Raw genomic sequence first — 25,160 nt, forward strand, 5'->3', positions numbered from 1 at the left:
CTGCCTTTGTTGCCCTCCTCCTGCTGTCTTTAGCTCCATAGGAGAGCTGCGCAGGGCTAAGAGCGTGCCTCTGAGCATCAATAGTAGAGGGCTCACAGCATTGAGCACAGAAAGGACCGAGGCAGCGGGACAACTTAATACCATTCAGCCACTAATTAACTAATTGAAAGACTAAAGTCTCTAAATCTGGGAGTACAAATAACTGATTATGCCTTTGTGTCTGTACAGAAAGTGCTCATCCATTTTAAAATGAGGCGTAAAATCAAATGTACAGTGAGTGTGAAATCTTGTGGCTCAGCCCCATATTTATCAATGAGATCAATGCTCTCTTATTACTGACAGTGAAAAGAACCCATAAAGACTTGATTTACTGTTGTCTCTTTAACTCTGTTTTGCCTGGAAGAGTGGATGATGGGCTGTAGGTGATGAGTCAAGCCCATAAGGTCAAACACATGAAGCTGTAAAATGAGGTGTAAAACACATTCATAAGGTCCTTGAGTAGAGGAAGACAGGGGGAAGAGGGAAAAGATATAGAGCAGGAGAGTATCAGTGGAAAGAAATGGACTCCATTTTTGTAAGTCCTCCTCTCCAGCTGTCAGCCCGCTCCCTGTCCCATGGGGGGTTGCCACGGTGACAGGAGGCCACATGTCTTGGGGGCGTCGTTTTGGTCAAAGGACCCCATTGTTCTTGTGTTAAGCCGTCTTCACTGTGCCCGTCTGGCAGGGACAGGGGCTTTGGCTTCACACCCCTCACACACACTCTCCCTCTCAGACACAGAAAACACACCCCACACCCCCCTGTATAGAAGTGCATTACTTTGGCTGTTCACTCATACAAAAAAAACAACAACAGCCGATTCACTAAGTTAGAAGTTTTAAAATCAGACAGGGGAAAAAGATCACAGTCATAACATGGGCACATGATGCCATGAAAAACAGAAAAGAAACACACACAAGCCTAAAGCAATTCTTGTTCAGCAGTAGCACCCAACAAAAACTCCTTTGACACAAATTAATGTGCATCTATTTCCTCTCCTGACGATAACATCAGTTCTCGTGACTTCTTTCATCTCCTTATAATTGATCAAGTTGACAGGTGAATAACTGGCGACTGCAACTCCTCAGGTCCACCACCAGATGGCACAGGAGCCCCGCTGCGTCAACCCAGAACTATATTAGTGGCCATACTATTCTGTCCATTTGTCTTCCAGTGGGAATACAGAAGAGACCTTGGCAGACGCTCAGAGCCAGAAACCTCTGGTGTCCTTCAGCCAAGTGACTCTGACTTGATGTAAAAGGAGGGAGTCAATTACCCAGTGATGGATAGATTACAGTCATGCATCATTCTAGGAGCCAACTTTCCTATGTGAACTGAATTTGAAACTCAATTTGTTACTGCGCTCTCCATTCCTCTCTGACAGATGGATGGAGCCAGTAAAGAGGAGCTGATTTGAATCTGTGACTGGTGGAATCTGAGGTTAGAGGTCAATTTACCACTAGACATTTTGCTGTGTTCAAAATGTAGATCAGAATGGTAATTTATGTAGCAATGCACTCAGATATGGCAAAAGGTCCTGGTTTATGCGAAAGGAAAGCTGCTGTACTTGAACTGAGCTCACCACACAGCTGGAACATCACATTTATGGAGATAGTGGCGTTTTTTTTATCTGGATGAATTCCTTTCAGATTAGTCTAAATCATCTGTTTAAATGAACACAATTTGATCTAATGATATGGCTTTGCAAAGCATTTAATCTGAATCGGAGTCTAGGAAATAACGTTTGACATTTCAGGAAACTCACTGAGAACACACTAACTTATTTTAAAATTTGACAATAAGACAATTTCAATGTGACTGGTTCTTACTATTAATTATTGACAGTACATTAAAACCATCCATTAAAAAGCTCAGATAATGCATGAGACGGGGACCTCTTCTGGACATTTTCCTGTATGTCAACAGTTCAGATCACTGAGAAAAAAAATAAAAAAATCCAAACAAAACCATTCCAGCAATCACAAAACAGATTTGTACGAGCCTATTAATATAATTTCTGTGTGTAAGGCACATTTTCTCCCTCCATTACTATTCCATTATTCCAGCCTTGCTGACAGATGGTGAATGCAGTTCAGCCATATTCATCTATCCACAAAGAGTAGATATTGACTTGGAAATGCTCGATCCAGTGACTTTGGAGAGTATGACTGAAGATGCACTGTGATTACCAGCTGAGTGGTTGGATATTGATTAGGAGGTGGTCAGTGGAGATGATTGGGCTGTGGGCTCTCAGCGTATTGACTGGCTTGGTTAGCGGAGGGAAACTGGCTACAAATTACTGGTCAGCTCTAATAATTCACAAGGAACAACAGCATGTTTTAAACTAAAATAAAAACAATTAACCCGTTGTTTGGAAAATCATTCCATTTAATTTTAAGAAAACGGGATAGGTATGTATGAAGGTGTAATGAATTTATTAGTTATCCCCCTTTAATCTCAGTTCATTCAATAAGCAGACAATGTCCCATGTAGTCATTTTAAAGTCTCATGTAGCGTTGTCTCGTGTCTCCTCAGGGAGTGAGGGTTGGGGAGGTGGAGCAGCACTGAGCCGTCGGCCCCGGGTCCTCCTGCGGGCCCCTTTACTGGAGTCAGGGGAGGTCCGAGGCAGCCAGGCGAGACCTGCACTGTTGCTGCTGTGCTCTGCGTTGCTCTGGTTCCTCAGGCTGCGGCGTACTGAGCGCTGCCCTCTAGTGGCAACAGGTTTAAATACATCCTCAAAATTAAAGTCAGCCTGCCAGGGGGCGAGGTCCAACGGGGCTACTTCCCTCTCTTCCTGTCTATCAGAGCTTGAGCTGATGTTTTCCTGCTTGCTAGCTGCTTGGTGTCCCTGTTCCTTCTCCACTTCATGGCTCGTTTGGTGCTCCTCTGCCTGGGTCCCCTGCTCCTGTAGGACTGAGCTGTTTACAGAGCTCCTCCTGCCCCGCTTGGTTTTTCTCTGTACTGGCTCTAATGGCAGACTCAAAGTGTTGTTGGATTCCTCACCTGAAGCCGGGCAGTCTGAGGTGGATGCATCCAGACTGCCATGACATTCTAATTTTCCATCTGAGTCTGTGCAGTGCGCATCTGCAGAAGTCTGGGCATTAGGTTCAGTGTCAGCTCCTCCCTGTTCAGGTACCGTGTGGGTCAGTGGGGTTTCCCTTGATGCCGCAAGGTTTGTAGTGGTTTGGTCCTCACAGTGCTCCTCTGTCTTTCTTCCAGTTGGGTCCCGAGTCTCCTCAATGAGCAGGATACCATCAGCAACACTGACTTTCCTTTTCTTCAGTCCTCTCCCTCTGATCCTCGGACCTGACAGCCTCCCTGTGGTGCTTTCTTTACTGGAGTTGGGAGATGTGACGGAATCTTCTGAAGGATCGTCCAAGTCTTTTGTCACAGTGAGGTCACCTGTCACTTGAGTGTCAGTCATCTCAGGGTTCAAGTTGGTCTCATGATTTGGGGCTGTTGGGAGAAATGGACAACAAAACAACCCAAGTTCTAACTTTTCAGGACTCAAAAATAAACGTAGTGACTGACAACCATGACAACAATTTTGAAGGGAAAGTTTTTTTCCCCACCCAACAGCAAAGAAGCAAAATCCATAAATAACTATTACTTACTATAAAATATAGATATAGCTAGTTATTGTCTGCATGTTTTACCTGTGCAGCCCATAGAGGGAGTGTGCTGCATTGCTGGAGACTGGCTGATGAAGGACAACCTCTCAGTGATGGGACTCAGGTTGGGGTTCTTGGAGGCGTATGCCCGAGAGCCGTACAGGGAGCGGTCCACGTCCCTGCTCCACCGACGTGTTGCTGTGGAGGTCATCTGTGAAAAGACAATCTGTATTGTTAGAAAGGTTTGTACTGATATGTCAGTGTCAATTGAAAATTGCTTTTAGCTGGTCAGTATTCACTTAAGATATGATGCTGAGTGATTATTTCTTTTACATCTAATTAACACCATACTGGTTATCTGGGAAAGTGATTATGCTAATTGATTCTTACAGACTATTTTGATATCAGCAAGCACATAAACATATTTTTAGTGGAGCGTTTTGGTGTCTCATTGTGTAGGCGCTGTCAGAGGCTGGGGATTACTGAATGAATGAATATTATTATTATTATTATTATTATATAAAAATGCAAAAATAAAAACATTTTATCATACAGTTTGCAGTTAAAGCCTTTACTTCTCTACAGAATCTAGGCATGTTCAATGTAAAATCACCCATTTCCCTTCCCTAACACAGTATTATTGTTTCAGATTTATTATGGATCAGGATAAACCCTTTGAGATGTACCATTTCATTTTTGAGGGGTATTTAATCTTATTTGGTCCATCCTCTAATTGCTAAGGTCCCATCTGAATGACACCTTGTGCTTTACAGTGGATCTGGGAGTATTTACACACTGCTTTAATTACATTTCATCAGCTCTGCCCACATTCTGCGCAGTGAAATGGCAGAAATTAGTTATTTGGCCAATAAACAACAAACAAAAAACACAACTACAAAACTGTTAAAAGTTAGAAGAGCCAGACACTACAAGCTCAGTAAATGGTCTGTTTAATGTGAGCTACAGTAAGGATAGTTAGAGCTATCCAGACTGCCTTCAGACAACTTTGTTTGATGCATAGGGGAATGTATTGTCAAGTACAAACTACCTGCTGTGCTGTTATTAATCTTGCCCAAATGGGCTTCAAGGATAAATCTGGTGATATTCTGTACTTTTCTTACAGTCAACAAATATTATGAAAACACTAAAACCAACAATAAATGTATCCTCCTAACACGTGTTGTGTGTGTACCCAAAGCCTGATATATCCTATTCCTCTGTGCCATAGAGCGCCATTCCTTCATTCATGTTCCTTCATTATGATGAACATGGGCACTAGTTTATTTTGACTTGATCAAACACACACCGTTCTGGTGCTGTAAATACTCACTGGCGTACCAAGTCAGCCACTGTAAATAGTCCAACAAATTCACTATTTACTTCAGTTAATGTTTGTTTAAACCAGAATAATCATCAGTTTTAGGAAATTTAGTGTTTTCTAAAAATAAAACAGGGTACAGACAGGCTAGGGAAGTCGGAAAGTACTTAGACTAACACATTCATATAACACATTCCTAATGGAATTCCCATTATTTAAAAATCCTGTGTTGAGCATGAGAAATCTGTGGTGGTGTGCAATAGATGGCGATATATACGGGTAACACCGGGACGTATAAACATACATACACACAGTTCTTTTCCCCAACTCAGGCAAAGTAAGTTGTAGTTCGATTGTGCAGGTATCAGCTCCATGACTGCCTCTCAGAAAGACATATTTGCAGATCCCTCAGTGAAGTGGTGTAAAGAGAAATCAAACGAGCAGACTCCGCCAACTCACCTTCATCTTCCCAGAGGCCAACTTGGCAGCAGAGCGTGTCGACCTCTTCACAGGTTCGCTCTCCTCTGGCTGCTGGGGGAACACAGAGCTGGCATGAGGATATGTTATATAGAAAATCTCTCTGCCACACTCTCTCTCTCACACATAAAGTGGATATCCTCAGATGTGATTAGGTGCAGATCCGGTGGAATTAAACAGTAGATTAGATGGGAGCATGTTATGGCCCCTAAATTATTAAAAAGACAATCTCATCTGGTAAATGGAGATTTCTACAAGTGAGATCAAGCTGAAAGCAGTTTGTGGTAATAGCAGACCTTTCTCTTTCGACTGCTAGAGCGAGCTGGAGCCTCAATGGTAGATTCACACTCTGGTCCTGGCTGCTTTGGAAGAGATTTAGAAGTTTTAGGTGCATTAAATGGAAATTTCACAGTATTGGAATCTACTGAGGACAGTAATAATTACTCTGGCGATATCAACAGAACAGTCACTGAATAAGTGTGTGTAAAAATATATCTTGGGCACCCACAATGACCTATCCAAGAAATTTGATTAAAAATAAAATAAAGCTATAATAGTGATATTATATAAAATAGACCTTTTTCCTTCGGTTTCTAGATTGGGCTGGAGCTTCAACACCTGCTTCAAGTTGCTTCTCCTCCTCCTGCAAGGATGTAAGCTCATCCAGGGCATCCATCTTGGAGGTTGTGCTGGGTTTAGTCTCAGACTCTGAGGAAAATGTAATTGACAACTGTTTGAGACTGCCAGCTGTAGGTAATATTAATATTGATTCTGTGGGTTAGCATAGTAAACAGTAACCAACAGAGACTAAATACGTTTCACAGGACTTTGGTACAGCTGAATCCAAATGAAAAAGGTCCTGTACTGTCTTTGAAACTTGCAAGCAGGTTTAACATGTTTATCATTTTGACTGCCCTGATATTTTTTGGCTTGGTTTCTAAAGCTGACTTAACAATGAGAAACCTTAGCAGTTTGAGTTACACACAACAAAACTGAAATTTCATTTCTGTTTAGTCTTATAGTGTGACACGCTTGAATGTGTCAGGAGACAGGAGAAAGTTGAGAACAGGAGAGATGAAGACAAAGTTAAGACAAAGTGACAATGAAAGGAAAAAAATGGAGAAGTATGACGGCAATTCACCTATCAGAATCTGAGAAAGAGACTCCTCATGGAAAGCAGAGTTTAAATTCAACGGCTGAGTGTCCCACATACATTCTGAAAATGTAACAAATGGAAAGAGCAGCTGTTATACAAACAGACTTTGACTGCATTCTACTAGAGACAATAAGTGATAACTCTCTGGGTAACCAAACTGTAATAACAACCTGTATCACTTGTCACTGCAGAGTCAATCTCCTCCATTGAAGGGAAAACAATCTAGGACCAGAAAATAAAGAAAAACAACATTGTTCAATCATCAATACTGACTATAACATGTACAATCTAGACCAGGGGTCTATTCCAGAAAGCAGGTTTTACAAACTCTGACTAACCCTGAACTCTGAGTTGATGAACCCTGAGATGGGAAACTGCCGTTCAGTCAGTTCAATCAACTCATCATCAGTGGAGCTCCAATACTACGATTCATCATGACAACAGGTAAATAAAAAGGCAGAGCCTCCATTTTAATCCCGTGGACGTAGAGATATAAATGCATGTATATGCGGACTGTGCACATTTACCTTTAAAATAAGAACATGAGTCAGAATTGGAATACGGTCGATAAGTTAACACAATAAAGTTTTATTCAGTGTTGTCCATGAATTCATTATTTACCAGACATTTCCTTAATGGATAATAAAGTGGTGGAATTTGACTGTGTATTAGGCAGTAGCCTACATTACGTTTTAAATATATTTCTTAAGTTTTAATCTGATGGGGACAAAACACAGGGGCCAGCAGCTGAAGATGAAAAATATAGTTGAAGATTTAAAAAAAATATAGAGATCAAAGACAGACATGATTGTAAACTCACAATCTGATCCAGTAATATGTTTTGTGGTTTACACTTGAAAAGCGTTGGTTAAAATACAGTAAATTTTAAATTTTAGCCATCTATTTGGATCAACAGCATTCAGTGGCTTATTTCAGCTACTTTAACAAATGTAGTAAAATTAAACAGTCACTGAAATGCTGTTAAAACACCTTCAGACTATACACAGCCTATTTAAAAAACTCACTTTCTAACTACATTCTGCAGCTGCACCACGATCCTGCTCACTCAGCAATATATAAACATATAATCTCCAGTATTATAGGAATTATGTTCCATCAGTGCAACCAATCACATCATGAGTGAAAGAGATAATTATTCATTGATCCTACTGTCTACAGCTTCAAACCGATTTTTACCATTTAAACTGAGATTACACATTATGTGCAATAAACATTTTAGTGGAACTGCTCTAACAAAGTGACAGCTGTCTTGTGTGCACAGAGTCACAGTGTTTTCTGAGCTGAGTGACTTGATGCTGTGTAGTATTTGAATGTGAGAGCATAAAATGCGCTTTGATACGGACTGAATCACTGAGCGTGTCTGGCTCTGTAAGAGGGAGGAGACAGAGAGAAACTCAGGTTGGAACTGAAAACCCAGAGTTTCCCTTATCTCAGGGTTAACAAACATTTTCACTAAACCCGCTGTCTGGAATACACCCCAGATTGTGGCTCATATCCTGGTTCTTGGAAGTAATATACAGTTATTAAACAACATACACATGAATAACTCATGCATGTAATCTCTTCAGAATTGTATCCAGTTATAATTTCCAAGTATACTAAGAAAAAAAAAGTACCGTTGGCAAAACAAAAAAATGTAAAACAGTGTAATGTATTTACATGCGGCAGTACTAATTACACAAAGCAAAATAGCCCTAGTTGCTTGAGGAAATCTTGGATATTTGTAGCTGAGAGCAACCTGGATTATCCAGGTTATTTCAATGTAAAATTTCAACTATTATTTTATGACATGTACAGTACAGTATAAAAACCACACTACCATCACAGAAACATTACCAATCTTAAAAACAATCCTGGAATCTTGTCTACCTTTCCATCCGTCTCTTCACTGTCCTCTCCCACTGACTGGGTTCTGTGGCTGCGAGGCATTGCAAGTGTAGGTGAGGCACCAAACACAGTGGGGCTGCTGAGGTCTGGCTGAGCTTGTGGTGTCTGGGATTCACTCCTCTGTGGTGTCTTCAGCAGTGAACGCAGCTGTAAGCTCCCACCTGGGGTGGGTGCTCGGGCCGGCGTGCCACCCTTCTGTAACGGGGTGCTGGGGGGCAGGTTCTTATCAAAGAACTCAGGAGAGAGTGGACCTCCAAAGCGCACCCTCTTTTTCTTCTTCTTAACTATGTCATCCTCTCCTGCAAAGACAGTAAAACCATGAATGCAAAAATAAGCCATTTACCTTTGACACAATGAATGAATGTATGGAGAGGCAGGAAGTAAAGCTACTTTGCTATAAGCTCTTAGATTGTATAAATGGTTCTTGGTGTAATTGATATTTGGGAAAACTCTCAAACATCTTACCAAAAAATATTAAAATAAACATGCTGTTTATAGTTCAGAGTGCCTGCCTGTTTAATCAACACAGATCTAAGTTTTTCAGATATTTTCATGCCAATTAGACAAGAAAATAGTAAAAGAAACTCATCCTGTCTCCCCTGTGTCTTACAGGCTGTGTGTGTATCACTCACTGAGTCGAGTCGCAATGCACAGATTTGATTGGCTGAGTTGCGTCACGTGAGATTTCAATGATAAGACCTCTCAAGAAATCCAATCTAGATCACTTTGAACTAGTCAATTACAGACCCATTTCTAATCTTCCTTTTCTTGGTAAGCTTTTAGAGAAAAATGTTTTAAATCACTACTTGTTCATCTAAACAACAACGGCATTTTAGAAAGACTCCAATCTGGTTATCGAGCGAACCACAGCACAGAGGATGCACTACTGAAAGTTGTAAACGACCTGAGAATTATTGTGCATGCAAACAATGTGGCTGTCCTTCTCTTAGACCTCAGTTCAACATTCAACACAATCGATCAAAATTTTTTAAATTGACACACTCGAGAAATGGGTGGGTCTCTCTGACAGTGTTTTAGCTTGGTTTCAGTCGTATTTAGCTGAGACTTTTTTGTCAGCCTGGGTGCTCTTGTATCATATTATTGATTATGGCATTCCTCAAGGAAGCGCTCTCAACCCAATTTTGTTTTCATTATATATGCGCTTTCTTGGAAACATTATTAACCATCACCATGTCAACTACCATTTTTATGCTGATGGTACACAATTGTACATCTCAGTCTCTCCAAATGACCCCAATGCACTGCATGCTCTCATTGCCTGTCTCTCTGACATTAATGTATGGATGGGTAAACACTTTTTAAAGCTAAATGGGGGAAAAAAGATTCTACTAATAGGACCAAAAGCAACACGAGAAAAACTGCACTCAATGCTTGGTGGTCTTAGCATACAGGTTAAATCTAACATCACAAACCTGGGAGTGATTTTAGATTCCGATTTAAATTTTATTTCTCATTTTAACAAGGTCATTAAAACATCTTTTTTTCCATCTCAGAAATATTGACAAAGTCAGACCTTTTTTTAACTCAGAAAGATGCTGAAATACTCACTCATGCTTTTATTACTAGCCGTTTAGACTACTGTCATTCCCCTTTCACTGGATTACCCAAAGCATGGAAGAAATATACGGCTAGTTCAGAATGCTGCAGGCAGAGTCTTTACTAAAACAAAGAAAATGGATCACATTACCCCAGTACTTAAGACACTGCCCTGGCTACCTGTATCTTTTAGAATTGATTTTAAAGATCTTTTACCTGTTTATAGAGCTTTAAATGAGCTGGCTCCTCCCTACATCAGAGACTCCCTCTCATTGTATGTTCCAGCCAGATCACTAAGGTCCTCCACTGCTTTTCTTTAAATGATGTACCCCATAAAAGTATCGGTAAAAGTGCCTTCTGTTCTTATGCTCCTAAACTGTGGAACTCACTGCCTCTGGATATTAGAATGGCAACCTCTCTGTATTTTTAAAAAGGAAATTAAAGACTTCTTTATAATCTGGCTTTTAATTTGGAGTAAAGTTGGTCTATACATTATTTTTTATCCTTGGTGTTTATTTTCTTTTCTTTTTATTCTATTGAGTTTTATGTATTAACTTTTAAACATATTGTTTTATTGTTGTAAATGGTCTTTTTTTGTTTGTGTTGTTGTAATCTTACTATGTAAAGCACTTTGGGCTACATGTTTGTATTAAAAGGTGCTATATAAATAAAGCTGAGTTGAGTTGAGATGATTCTGGGCCACTAAACTGGAAAGGCTTGAAAACCTGCACCGGTTAAAATGGAAACACTCCAGCATGCTACAATGATTTCTATCACCAGCAGCTCAGCTTTTACGTTTTTATTTTTCAAATACCGTCATATAACCTGGTGAAATGTCAGGAAGCTATGAATGTATGAAAAAATATTCACCGCACATGCCTAACACACATGGTGTTCTCCGACACAGAAAACTCAAAAGCTGTTAATTGACATAAATTTCCTCTCTGAAAATACAACTTTGACACTCTCATGGTATGCAGGCTGGATACACTACATCAAGCTCAGCTCTATCTACCAAGCCTCAAAGGCAGGGTTAAACCAAGATTAAAGGCCAGTTACTCTTGCATGGCCACTGAAAGCACTGTGTGTTTACCTGTGTGCTTCATCTCCAGCAGAGAAGCAAAAGAGGAAATGTGGAAGGAGGAGGCAGGATGGGCTGGTGAAGCGGCTGCGGAATCATCAGGTGGTGGTCGGCTGGGGCTTTGGTGTTCAAAGACACCGTCCTGTTGAGAGAGAATACATGAGAGCCCCCATTCTGTTGGACTGTAGTTCAAAGAGCTCCTGCAATTTATCTGGTATTAGCATCAAATTTTGTACATAGAATCTGGAAGGACATTGAGTGTGAAATGATCTATATCAATTAATCTAAATCAGCTCACTGCAGGTTTTACATTTCTTTCCTTGCAATATTTAAAATGGAATGAAAAAAAAAATCTTGTTGTGTAAACCAACTGTTTTGAACAACAGCTGTCAGCACTGACCTAAGTGACAAAAACTGCATTTCTTACAGCTGCTAGATAACAAAAGCCTCGGTTAGCATTAGCAGTAGCTTAACATAGCAAATACACATCTCTGATACAGCCGTAGAAAAGCGGATTAGAAAACTTAGGCTGTTATATCTTAAATGAAAGTAAGAACAAGAATGTAGGAGAGTACTTAAAACTGACTTCTAAAAAAGGCACACTCTCTCTTGTTGCCTGCATGACTAGACAAGTTGAGCTAGACAGCACTTGGTAGAGGGAGGAGACGGTCACAGTTTGGCCCTGCTCTGAAGCAGAGCAACAATATCGTAGGTCTGCCTTGTTACCACCTGCTGTGTGGCTGCAGTTGAAGCGCATGAGATTCCTGCTCGGCACCGTGTTGCAACAGCAGTGGGCTTTACTGAGCCTGTGAGCAAAGCAAGGCCACTACATGTTTCAGAAAATTGAGTGCTTGGTTAGTTACTTATACAACAGCTCTTTAACTGTGTTTTCATGTTTGTTCCATATGAATCATGATAATGATGATCATTCTGTTACTTAAATGGCACTATCACAGCAGGAGGTCATCTGTGTCATAGCAGAACCATTAAAAGTCTACATCCATTTCTCTGTGATTCACTCCTAACTTTTCTGTGCACATGCATGTGTGTTGCAATCTGGATTAAGACCTAACCTGTTGGTTCTCAGTAGGGGAACTGGCTTGGAGCTCAAAGTCAACATGAAGTGGTGGGGATATGAGCACAGCTTGGGCCTCTTCCACAGTCTCACTGGATGGCAGTGGTCCTTGTGTCACAACCTGCGTCACTGGTTCTTCGTCCTCCTGTGGATATGATTAAGGAATTCCCACTGATTTCATTCTATTGCACAGCACCACAACAGCAAGAACACTACTGCCGTGGATACAGAAAATACGAATTTGGTGCTTAGAATGATACAGAAGACTTAAAACTTGATATTGCAAAAAGATGCAATGATAAATAAATAAACCTCAATACCAAGCACTTGAATTAAATGTGGTTTGCTTGAGAGTGTTTGTTTTTCTCTTTTTGGATGCTTGTAGTCAAAAAGTTCCGTGTAGCACTGAGATCTACCATTCATAGACGAGGAAAAAAATAATCAGCGGATTCAATGGAAGCCAGAGAGGTAAAACCTTTTAGTTAAATTATTTACAGCAGTCAAGTAAGTACATGGTTAGAGTGAGTGTACCTCCTGCTCCTTCAAACTGAAGTGGAGGATAGGAGCGCTGGCCTCTCTAATCTCCACCTCGCAGCCTTCTAGGGGGCCCAGGCGCCTCCTCTTGCTGGGTATGGGCGTCATCATTGGTGGGTGGTTCTCCTTCCCTCCATCATGGCTGTTCCCATCTGAGAGGGGAAAGAAAAACCCCCATCGAAAAGGGAAGTTACATAAAGCATACAAAAACAAACAAATGGGACTTGGGTAAACCTCAGTTAAATAAAAATAAAATATTACATATCAAATAAACATATACAAGACACAGCTTGAAAAACAACTTTATAAAACTTGATCAAAAGGAGTGGAGATAAAGTCTCACTTCAGCAACAAACAGCTCAGAAACTAGCCCATTTAAGAAGCTGACCAAACTCAGAAGAAATGACGGCTGTAAGATGTTGTCAGAGTCAGGCTTATACTGTGCTATGCATTAATCCACTGCTTTTGAACAGTGCCTCCAGACATCATAAAGAAATCCTACTGGCATAGATCTTCTTGAGAAATGAAACTATTAATCCCTTGGCAATGAGGCAGCCTCACCAGACAGATAATCTCTTGTCTTGATGCATCCTCCAGTGTTGCTGTCCTGCCTTGGCATCGGATCACAGACCTCACTCTCTTCCACATCCATCAGATTCTGGAAGGAGGCCATCTTCTGCCTCAGTGTGGAGGCGACCCGGGGAAGGAAGGGGCTACTTCTGACAAGCTGAAAGTTGAGACAGCAAAAAGAAATATATCTGCTCAGTGATGCAGCTTGACAGGTCATAGACTTCTGAAATTACTCATGTAGTATTACTGAGAGGCAGTACATCTAGCACATACACACACAATCCAGGAATATTATGGTTTGTTGAGCTGCACAGACAAGTCACAGTAAGTCTCATGCTAGAGAATATTCTGTCATTACCATTCACACAAGAGTAAAAGAATACTTTACTTTCTGCCAAGTGAAATTTGACCCAAAATATATACCTTTAGTATCAGACTCACCACCTGCAGACTTGAGAATTGAATCGGTAGAAAAAAAAGTCTAAAGAAAATTCTTAAACCGCTTCTGCAGTATAATGCACTATTCCGCTGTCCGTTATATGCTCACTGTGTTCCAAACATGGACTTTGCCAAAATATGGCTAAATGCACAGCTTTCATTTGAATCCTCAGCACGAGCCATTTGTGTTTGTGAGCAGACTCAAGCTTTTTAGTGCCCACCTCCTGTCCTTCATTGGTTAGAAATATGCTATCTTAATCAGTGAGCGAGCTAGGATAGAAATCATATGGAAGCTGTGCATTTAAAAAGATAATCCACAGATTTGTTGTGAGCAGTTTCATGTAGGAACTATTTTCTTTCTACAGATAATCCCTACATGAAACTGCTTACAACAAGGTCTGTAGATTATCTCGAGTAACCGGGTCATAATTTCTAGAAAGAGACACCGCTGTTGAGTTTTTCAAATGTATTTTTTGGTGCTTTGAGCACCACAAGCCGAGGGCCATATAGTCCCATTATATTAAAAAAATGCAGACAAGGACATGGATGATACACTCTCTGATGAGACGTGGCGACGTAGTTTTATGTGTAAACATACCACTTTTTCTGCATAAGGCATGGTCTCATTCAATTCAAAGTCGGGCATCAATTGCACTACTCACCTGAGAGGCTGGCCAAAATATATCCAGGCACCAACCCCGAGTGCCTGAGATGTCACCACAGTCCAGCTACGCTAGGTCACATGTTCTGGTCGTGCAATTCACTGGGTAGCTTCTGGGGAAGATCTTTGAATCAGTCTCCTACATTTGTGGCGGATCAATAGATCCTAACCCCATAATTGCTGTTTTTGGGGTGTCCAGGCAAATGTAATAGCATTTGTAATGCTGCTGGCCCGGAGGCTAATTATTCTGCACTGGAAGTCAGTAACACCTTCCTCGTTTAAACACTGGGTCAAGGAAGTACCTTCTCTGATTCTGTTAGAGAAGTTGAGATATAGTTGAAGTAGATCCCGGGGTAAATATACTAAAACTGGGGCCCCATTTATAGAATTTGTTGAAAGCATATCCTTAACTTGATATAATTTTCTCTTACACACCTACATACACATAAGATAGCCAGTTGGATTCAGTGATGCATAATGTTACACGATGGCCCTTTTTGAAATACTGCTAAACAATGCACATGTCAGGAATTGTCATACAGCCATACTATATGTATATGTATTTGAATCTATTATTATCATTATCGTTTTGTTTTCTTCCACTGAGACCCTGGGGGGAGGGGGGTTATATAATGCTACTGTCAATGTATGTTTGCTTTTGTTCTGTAAATTAAAAATCTATAAATAAAGTGATAAAAAAAGGAAAAAAAAAGAAGAAGCAGACATCGCTACGGCCAGTATCTACAAAACTCGGCAACTCACACCAACACAATCGAGATGGATAAGGTAAGAGGAAAAATATGTATTTTTGATTTTGGGGTGAACTGTGCCTTTAAACTCAGAGGTTGTCAATTGTTAGTCCAACTAAAAGACGTTTTAAACAACTGAAGCATATTTTGGTTTGGGACATACTGAGAATAACGATGGACAGCAGAGATGTGGATTATGGTGCAGAAGTGATTTGAAAAGTGTCAGTGGATATTAGCATGCTTTTTATGCCATGGAGACTTGTTACTATTAGAGTGCACTGACTGACTTGTTCTTTTGGGTGAGGTATCACTTAACTGAGCTCTGTAGGGACTGTTAATTTATAATATTAGAAAAAGCAGTAATGTACTGTACTATGTTAACGTATTAAACATGGCAGAAGAAACAAGGGTTTAAGCATTATTACACTTTCACATGGTTTGACCTTTCTTTCCACATTGATCTTGTCAAGGCTTGTTTTGTGGAATCAATATATCTGTGTGTAGTTTGACATTATCCCCCGACCCCATATAATAATATACTGTATATAACATAGGCTAATTAATCTACGCGTGGCAGAATGTGTGTTTTAATGCAGTGTTTCTGCTACATTCATTCACATGTGACAGGCTGTCAAGCTTGAAATTTCAGTGCTCCAGCAATCCCGTGTACATAATATAGCTTTCATTTCTCAACGAAGATCCCCCCCGCATTTGACAAAAGTCATTCAAACGGCAGTGTTACTGTTATGCTGTGTTCATTTGCTGCATGAAGCTACTCTCAATGATAATAAGGTCTGTATCTGGACACAATACCAGTAATCATACACAAGCAATTGTGTGTTACAAGTGTTCGACAACTCAGACATGATAGCCTGTCTGCCCTCAGGTCAGGATATGGTAATTATTTTACTGAAGCTGATGTGAAGTTCCACAACATGTATTTACAGGGCCTCTGTCTACACAAAGCAAATTACTCTTTTTATTAATTATCAAACATGCTTTACAGACAGAGGGGAAGCTAGTGCACACTTCACAGTAAATATTTATTTAATAATTGTGAAGTTAACTAGGCTTTAAAAATCTCAATGTCTCACTGTGTGCCTGTGCAAAATTAAGGTGTGTGAATTTGGTGCCAGCTCATCTGTAATCACCTGGTGAAGGTGGAGTGAATTGGCCAGAGCAAGTTCTGTATACGAGTGCACATATGTGAAGATGTTCTGTAGATGTGCAAAACTGCCATGTATGTACAACTACATGTTAGTGACAGTCCTTGTATGTGTCCGATAAAGAAACACAGAAAACGTATGCCACACAGTGACATACAGTATCAGTAATATGTCAGTTTCAATATTGATCACAGAGAGCCAATCAAAAGCCAGTCTGTAATCTGAACAATGCTTCACACTCCAATACGATGCGACAGAGGTCCAAGATGTGCTGAACTGTATCCCGAGAAGCATCTCACCTCTGGAGTTTGGAAGGTTTTTGGAGTCTTCATCCTCTGTTGTGCTATGAAGCGGATGAGGGAGTTTGTCTCTGGGGAGCCCCGGACACCTATGCTGGACCTCCGCCTTGCCTTTATTTGTGCTAGACGAGACTTATCTAGAGCAAGAGGGAGAAGAATGTCACTTCAGGTACACTGATTGGTACCATAAACGGGAAATATAAACGTCCCTTTGATGTTTTTTATCTCTGATTTTATGCATCAGTGGTGCTGAACAGTGCATCTGTTACTGCTTTTGGTCACATTTGTATGTTAGTAGTATGGTTTGATATGCTCACACTTTTCTTTTAGGATTGTTTAAATCCTAATATTACAGATTATAACAAACCCTACATTATATATACACAGCATTTCTCATGGCCTTTACCAGTGGTGGCTTAACAATTCTATCTATGGAAGGATATGTACTGTAACAGTTTAGCATCAAATTAGGACCAGTCCGCTCACCTTTGCGGTTTGATAATGATGCTGGGGTAAAACTTTGGACAGAGATGCCAAACTGATGAGGTGTGAGCTCGGAGAAATTCAGGGGGGGCAAGGTATCATTTAAAACAGGAGGGGAGTCCTCTTCTGAGGGGGACAATATTTTCTCCTCCTGATCTCCCTCGGTGCTAGCAGTGTTCATCTCCACGGTAGCCATCTGCATTGACAATTTGAATACATCTTATAATTCAAGAGCAACTGAACCACAAGAACATGCAGAGTGTCAACAGTAGTTACTTGGGAAAACGTAAGATGGATGACAACAGAAGGCGGGTCAGTCACCTGTATTTCCTTAATATATTCTTCCAAAAAGGCTCATGTAGGCCATGTCAGCTAACAATAATATGATTTCAACATTTTGTACGAACAAAACTTCGTGTCTAAAACACTGCAAAAAATTAATGTTCCATTGACTTTAGCAGGATGCTAATATAGTTAGCTGAACAACGTTACCACCGGTAACATAAGAAAACACGCTAATACTAAATTTGGTTAACTTCAAACGTCCTGCATGTGCTTAATAATAAGTGAGTGTGTTGAATGAATAGTGAACTGAAAGGTTCGGTAACAGGTTAACAATTACAGTTAGTTAGATTTTTGCCAGGGACGTAACGTTATTATCGCCGACTAACCTTAACTCGGTAAAAGCAGAACTAGCTTAACTTTATTTGTGGTTTAACGCTAACGTTAGTTTGTCATGACCTTCTCTTCACATGGGACGTTAGCTAACAGTAACAACAGTACTGTTAAAGATCATGGAGTGACAAGTAAAACACTTACCTTGTTAATCTAAGGAAAATGATAAGGATATCTGCTGTTAAAATATATATAAAACACATATAGACTATTATGTCATTAAAAAAAAGGCCACTAATATCTCAATACATGTTCCTATAAAAATACAAACGACAAAAAAAGGAGCAGAGAGCGATTCAAATCACGCTCCACGCCAGAGCCAGCGGATGCGTACGGATCCCTCCGCGAAAAAAGTCAGCAACCCTCGTAAACAACACACATTTTTACAACCGAAAAAAAACGCGGTATATTATGTAGTCTTGCTTATACATGTCAAATATGAATAGCAGCGACGCGCGTTGTCAAACGCGAGAAACAGAATCTTTCGGAGGAACTAACTTCCGTATTTTTAAGGGTTCAAAAGGGACCGGAACTCGTTTAATATGAATTGGCCAATAAAAATGCCAGGTAAGATACCACGTGACATCCGAAGTCAACGCAACCTCAATAGATGTTTGATTTTCTCATTTAAAAACTTTTCTTGTAATCAACATGATTATAAGATTAGCAAAGTGAACGGAGAGTGGCTTGATATGTACAAAAACAAACAAAACAAAACAAACTAACATCCAAACAACAACAAACCTCTTGCACATCATTAAAATGTACAGTCTTTACTGATTCATTGATGTGCACTTGTGATAATATCAATTCCCCATTAATTTAAATTGATACCGAGCAAACACCGGTCCATAGCCCAAATGCATGTTAGGAAAAAGCAAGCATAATGTTTTTAAAATAAAAAAAACCAACTTTTTTTTCCAGTGATCCAGCTGGATTTGATCTTGCTCCCTAGACCGTAGGGCCCCATCTGCTGTTGGCTGTCTTGAAACCAAACAGCTGGAGCTCGACTGCATCCCTCTCTCAGTCTGTTGGTTCATAGCTGACCTGATGCTCAAAGTTAAAACTCCCCCAATCTGTCAGCCAGACAGGTCGCTATCTTGCATTTTCTTGGAGGTTATATGGTGTGACATACTGTATTGTACTTATTCCTTTTACAGTTTTTTTTACAATCACATCTGCCTATGGGAGTTTACTTTTTCAAAACTCTTCACACAGTCTGTACAGCAGCAGTCAATGTGGATCACTTTTCATTGCTTTTACCACAAATGCATTCAGTGACCACAAATTTCATGAACTGTTTTCTCACTCAAACTAAATCTGTGTGTGTACACTCCATTTTGTAATGTTTTATAATTGTATGGGGTGATGTGGCATTTCACCATTCTCCTCCAGTCACAGAGTGGTTTAGAGTCCATCCCAGGATGGTGTCCCTTTTCCTTCCATCTTTCTCTCCATTCCTCAACCCCACAGAGGAATTCTTGTCCTCATGGAGGTTGAAAGTTTATGACCACCAGTCACATGATCAGATGTCCCTCTTGGACACAATGAATGCTGAGTGTGTTTTTGAGGAGTACTTTTGTGTTACCTCGCAATAAATTTTGCAATACATTTCTTCTTCCATTACTTCAGAGCCATAAGTCTATTTCCGCTCAGCTGCTTCCAGCGCAACGCTCCAGTATATCAGCTCATTGAACTTTACTTTGAACTGGGTATTAAGTATGCTGATATAATACTACTGCTCAATAGGCATGCATGGTTATGTAATTAGTGAAAGTGAATTAAATGAATTCTTAGATCAAGAGGTCTCTCCAGAAGAAAGCAGTGCGGTGATGTGCAGGATGCTGTCGGTTTCATTCGTAAACAGTTACTGTTCTCTGTGCTGTACTGGACCCCAGAGGGGTTTCACTGAGAAAAAGGAGACGTCTCCAGAGGCGGATGTGCAGTTGAATCTACCTCATAAAGCAAATGTGCTGTATTTGTAGGAGTCAAAAAAGCAACAAACAAGAAAGTGACTGAAATGCTGCAAACAGAGTCTGTGGTTCTGTCACAGAAAGAGCAGACAGCACTGAACCACTTGCAGAGATACATCAGGAATGCAGAGCAATGCAAGCTGGAAAGCTTTTTGCATTTTTTGCACAGGGTCCTCTGTTCTTTGCATAAAACAGATTAAAGTAACCTTCAATGCTGAAACAGATTTTGGTAGAAGGCCTGTTGCTATAAGTGTGGAGCAATAACCGATGTTCCTTATGCATACACCTCCTACCCAGAAGTTTGATAACGTTCTATCTGTTAACTTTTTTGCAATGGACATCATACAAGGTGAGGTGTCCATAAACAATCTCCTAACTTCCATTACAAATAGACATACGGCTCATAAGGAATGGAAGAAGAAAAGTATTGCGAGAGAACACTAAACATATTGCGAGGGAATGAAAAAATAATCCTCAAAAAATTCTCACCATGACCTTTAGGGGGCTCCATACATTTCCTGTAAGGTAGCACAAGCCATGCAATAAAGAAGTGACCTTATTTTTGCTGTAATGGAATCTTGGTTTATGATAAATAAAGAAATAAAAGATACTTTAAAAAAGACAATAGTGACACTAACTGTAATGTAATGTAATATATAACGAATGACAAAGTGTTAGTATAGGCAGACAAATGGTGTCACTGTTTGGGACCCGAGTTGATCCTGAGATGTGTATGAAGTGTTTTGGTTGCATTAGTGCTTTTTGGATGTGAGATTAACTGTGCTCAGCTGCATGATGCTACAGAGAACTGTGAAGAGTTTTGAAAAAGTCAACTCCTGTAGCGAAATGTGACTTAGCAATTGTAAAAAACTGTAACACACATAATATAGATGTGAGTTTTGGGCCACAACAGCAGGGAAACATAATGCTTTGTGTTCGTTCACTTGCTTTTCTTGTTGGTTTTTAATGGTGAAGTTGTGGTAAATAAAATAAATAAGCTTTAATGTTCAGTTGGTTATAAGCCAAACAACCACCAGAATGAGTGCCACTTTAAGAAAAGCAATTAAAAATGTATTTAACCATAAACTACATGCGATTTACAATGGTTAGACATTACTTAGAACATTCTCTGTGTGACTGAAAATCAATAAGCCCAAACAGGTGGGTGAACTGTGGTCTACTCTTGTAAAGCTCAGTAAACCCTACCCACATACACCAGTCCCAAACACACACAGAGTTCCTACTTTTGTGAGGTTTCAGAGTCGGTGGCGCAGCTGAATACACTGAGATCAGATGCAACAGTGAGCCTCTTTCCACAGTCGGGACTGTCGACCACATGAAGCATGTGGCTTCTTTTGTTGACACCAGGCAAGGCTGTGCAAGTTGATGGAAGCTTGACTGTTGTTGTTGTTGTTGTGTGGCACAGGCTGGGGAAATGAAACAACTCCAGACATTCACAGGTGAAATAACCGTGTATGTGTATGAGTTCCTGTCCAAAATGAGATGTTTACAATTTGAGAAGCTGAAAGTCTTATTTTGAGAAAGTAGAATGACCAACACAATGATACACAGTGTTTTGGAAACCAAAAGACTTGACTACAAAGTTCCAAAGAATCCACCTATATATTTGCTAATCATCCTCTACTATTCGTAAGATTTTGGGTTATGATGTTTCTACACAGGCCTTTTCCACTGTCCTTAAGGTATATTTTTGATTATGCTTCAAGGCCCTCATTTTGTCACAGGGAATATGCTTCTATACGATAACTGACTAACAGTGTCGTCATTTTAGGGGTAATAAGCTCAAGCCCTTCATCAACACAACTCGTCTTGTTCCAAATATGTTGGTTTGAACTGATTTTAAGTTTGATGTCATTTAACACTATCATCATAAAAGTGGATTTTTTCATATGTGACACAGGGATTGTGTGGAGTTGTTGATGTTGGTCTCTGTTCTTTTCCCTCCTGTAGATTAGATCACATTTGTATTGTACTACTACCACTCTGAGTGGCAGATGCTTTCATATCCCCAGCACGGTTTAGTGATTTATTTATGCTTCACTGCTTGCTTGCTAACTAGTTTTTCTACACTGTCAATGTCAACGCTTGGTGATAATTATTGGTTATTATGACAATAAATAAACATCAGCCTCACACCACTTTGTAATCATATTTGTGTGTTTATTTTCACTCTAAACACAAATATGTGGAATTACATATTTTTTATCCCAAACATAACTGCATACCCCCTGAGGTACAAGTACCCCTGGTTGGGAATCACTGGTTTAAATCACTGAAAATATACAAACGCCGTTCAATATACATTTCAATATATGCTTCCTAAATATGTCTTTCGTGATTTAGTGTTACACTTCCAAAAAGTTTGGGAATTCACAAGAGAGATTTAAAAATGAATGGTCAAAATTGAAGCAGCAGAAGTCGTGATATCCTGACCTTTAGGTCCTATATGAGTGAAGCTCCAAATGCACTGGGTCCTGTTCCCATAATGCAACCCAATAGCTTCTTTTTGTTAGACATTCTGTGCCTTGGTAACACTCTATGCCCCCAGTTTGTAATGGAAGTTTTATGTTATAAATTTGTAGTCTCCAAGCCCAGGCTGAGATAACTCTGATGACATCACTATGACATCATCAGGGTTATTTTCTCAGACTTGACAAAGCTCCTCCAGAGCCACAGAAAACATTATACACCTGTTTTCACAGGCCCAGTAGTGCTTCATATGACTAGTAAACAGACCTTTATGTGTAAAATTGGTGGACTTCCTCTTTAACAAACAAACTCACACACCTCGAGTATATCTCTATTTTTATTTGTGTATATATACACATATAAAAAATAAGGACATATGTACAATGATAATAAATATCAACATGTTTGTACAAGTGAAATAAGTTAACATATTTTAAAAACAAACATAAAAGATCAATAACAGACAAGCAAAAATGGGGGCAAAATAAAATTGGGGCAGTAATAGAATAATACAAATAATAATTTGAGAAAACAGCTGAACTTAAAGCCTTGTGTGGGAGAAAATATTATGAGCAAACACATGCTTAAGAACTGAAGAAATGCACATACAAGTACATTACACACACATTTATTTCAAGCTTGATACCTGTATTCCTTTATCTTTTTAGTTTTTGCAACATGTTATATATTAAAAGAAAAGCCTAATTGTAAAAGGGAAATATATTAAGACATAGCCAATTACCAGTGTAAAAAGCTAATATGTTTTAGTTATCTGCTTCACGGGATTTAATAATATAAAGTGGACACATTCTATCACTGATCTGCTTTGAATCAACAGATACTTATTTGGTTTTTAGGGGCTGACAAATTAAATAAGAATTTAATAAAGTATAAAGTAATAAAGTTTTGGTACATTATTCAGCCTTTCATAAAGTGAGGGGATAAAGAATTGGGTCCAGCAAATCACTACTGACACATAAACAGGAAGCAAACAGGAAATCCATCAGCCTCAAGCCATTTTTGAGTTTTGCTTAAAGGAAAATTTAGCTGCGGATAAAATATGCAGAAAGGTTGCAGACATCAGCTCAGTGTAGCAAAGTGGACGGACTGCTGAGACTTAAATATCGATCTGGAATCAAATAAAATTAATTTAAGTATTTCAACAAGAACAAAAGCAACTGCAGTCTACTTTGGCTTATCCAAAAGGTGAAGAGGCACAGAAAAAGTAAACATGTTGAAACATAGCCATGAATTCCTGTACAACCCTTGAACCATAAAATCAGACTTTTTTTTCCCAAAGAGAGCATTAGTGTTCCACAATATTAGTGTCTGTAAAAGTCCAAAAATGATGCACTTGTACAAGGATGATCATATCAAAGATGTACAGTCCACTTGCAGAGGATCATGCAACACTTGGATGGAGTGCTGATGGCTGAGTACCTCTTCAACCTTGAGATCATTTTGATATTCTACATCTCTCTCAGCACTCTGTACACAGAGGGGCAAATAAGGTCTTTTTGTCCTCCTCTTCCTTCTTGCTGTGTTCCTCTGGTCCCGACAGACACGTCCCAAAAACAAAAGCCACCCCTGATGGACAAAGCACAGAAAGAGGACAAAATAGTGTAAAGTTAGCAAACATATGTAGTGTTTGCTGTATTTCAAAGTTTCCTTGAAGTTAGATCAGAAAGTAGGTTATATTTTTTAGGACATCATTGCATCACCATGGAAAATATCACATTTTGGCAGCCTGTTGGTGGATTAGATCATTTAGTCTGCTACTTCATGCTAACACTTCATTATCACTTCACAGAATCATTGTAGGTGATAATATAAATAATATATAAGGGTATATGAGAATTTGCAGCAACTGTAAGACCAATATGTAATTATATCTGTCAGTTTTGAGTAGGAGATTGGTATGAAAAAGTCCTATATACTGTCTGAATCTTGCAAGTAGAACATTGTTATTAAACAGACGATTCAGTCTGACAAAGGTCTTCCTTAGGTCAACTTATTTTGATCCTTGTCAGATTTTCTCTTTAATAAAAAGTTCTAGTGGCATGCTTCGGGCAGTGCGGGTCCTTTTCTTATCTTTTACCATGAAAGTAGCTTTTCTGATGCACCTCTCCCTCTAGACTTAAATGAAAGTGTGCACAAGGACAACTTTTGATGAGAAGGAGAGTGGTCAAATTGTGCAGAGCATATGCTGTAAGAGTCTACAGCCACCCTAGTGCTCTGTGAGGCTATACTACAGTACTTTGAGCTAACGATGATATTAGGATACTGCATTCAGCTTAACAAATACATTCTGACTTGAAATATCCCTAAAATTTAACCAGGCTGCATTAGCTGTATTGAGTTTATATACTGTAATAATACCACTTTATATTATCATAACAAGATAAGTCTCCTAACCGTGGATAATGCTAGTCTCTTCAAGTGATGTTACCTTGAAGCAACAGACACAGTGGTCAACCAGTGATAATTTGTATTGTCTCGTCACTTAAATGAAGTTCGACATTTTGGGAAATACACTTATACCGAGAGTTAGATGATAAATTTGATACTACTCATATGCCTGTCCGCTAAATCTGGAGCTGGAGCCAGGAGATGGTTAGCTTAGCTTTGCATAAAGACTGACTAGAGGGGGAAACAGCTAGCCTGGCTTTGTCCAGTGCCTGCCGCTCTAAAGCTCACTAATTATCCTTTAAACCTTAGTCTAAAACGACAAATTGCTGTTTGACGTGGGGTTTATGTGCCAGATAATGTCTTGGCCGGGAACAGTGACTTTGTGGGGTTCACAACTTTTTTGTACAGATTAAACAAACAAGAGCTTTTTTTAACTTTAGTTAAAGAAAGGCTCATTGTTTTCCCCTGCTTTCAGTTTTAATTCTAGGTTAGCT

At 39.6% G+C, this 25,160-nt stretch overlaps 2 protein-coding genes across 6 annotated transcripts in view; both read right to left on the bottom strand.

Annotated features, from left to right (window-relative positions):
• Nucleotides 1–856: 856 nt before the first annotated feature.
• On the bottom strand, nt 857–18,285 carry cdca2 (cell division cycle associated 2). Of its 4 annotated transcripts, none has more exons than XM_044196636.1 (15): nt 17,939–18,285; nt 17,123–17,315; nt 16,637–16,773; nt 13,315–13,480; nt 12,751–12,905; nt 12,218–12,364; nt 11,157–11,286; nt 8,489–8,805; nt 6,769–6,820; nt 6,584–6,658; nt 6,020–6,150; nt 5,739–5,804; nt 5,425–5,493; nt 3,693–3,858; nt 857–3,492 (listed from the first exon to the last, which is right to left on the bottom strand). In XM_044196636.1, the coding sequence occupies exons 2-15, from the start codon at nt 17,313–17,315 to the stop codon at nt 2,543–2,545; spliced, it is 2,754 nt and encodes a 917-aa protein (XP_044052571.1). In that variant the 5' UTR covers nt 17,939–18,285; the 3' UTR covers nt 857–2,542. The 4 variants fall into 4 exon arrangements, with proteins under 4 accessions (XP_044052571.1, XP_044052572.1, XP_044052569.1 ...); XM_044196637.1 differs by having other exon boundaries at nt 5,739–5,801; nt 17,939–18,284; XM_044196634.1 differs by having other exon boundaries at nt 5,425–5,496; nt 17,939–18,284.
• A 4,291-nt stretch (nt 18,286–22,576) lies between these two features.
• sema4c (sema domain, immunoglobulin domain (Ig), transmembrane domain (TM) and short cytoplasmic domain, (semaphorin) 4C) overlaps nt 22,577–25,160 on the bottom strand; it is a 94,001-nt gene continuing 91,417 nt past the window's right edge. For both annotated transcript variants that reach the window (XM_044196318.1, XM_044196317.1), the window contains one exon: nt 22,577–23,844. The gene's annotated coding sequence lies outside the window, so the exon portion shown is untranslated. The remainder of the gene's footprint in view (nt 23,845–25,160) is intronic.

This window comes from Siniperca chuatsi, linkage group LG5 (genome assembly GCF_020085105.1).
Source record: "Siniperca chuatsi isolate FFG_IHB_CAS linkage group LG5, ASM2008510v1, whole genome shotgun sequence".
NCBI classification, from domain to species: Eukaryota; Metazoa; Chordata; class Actinopteri; order Centrarchiformes; family Sinipercidae; genus Siniperca; species Siniperca chuatsi.

Excerpts from the sequence above, each read along its gene's own strand:
- cdca2 (XM_044196634.1), bottom strand. The coding sequence starts at position 17,315 with ATGGCTACCGTGGAGATGAACACTGCTAGCACCGAGGGAGATCAGGAG. Across the intron at positions 12,906-13,314 it reads GACAAGAGATTATCTGTCTG|ATGGGAACAGCCATGATGGA; the intron begins GTGAGGCTGCCT and ends TTCCCCTCTCAG. Across the intron at positions 8,806-11,156 it reads GCTGGAGATGAAGCACACAG|GAGAGGATGACATAGTTAAG; the intron begins GTAAACACACAG and ends CTGTCTTTGCAG.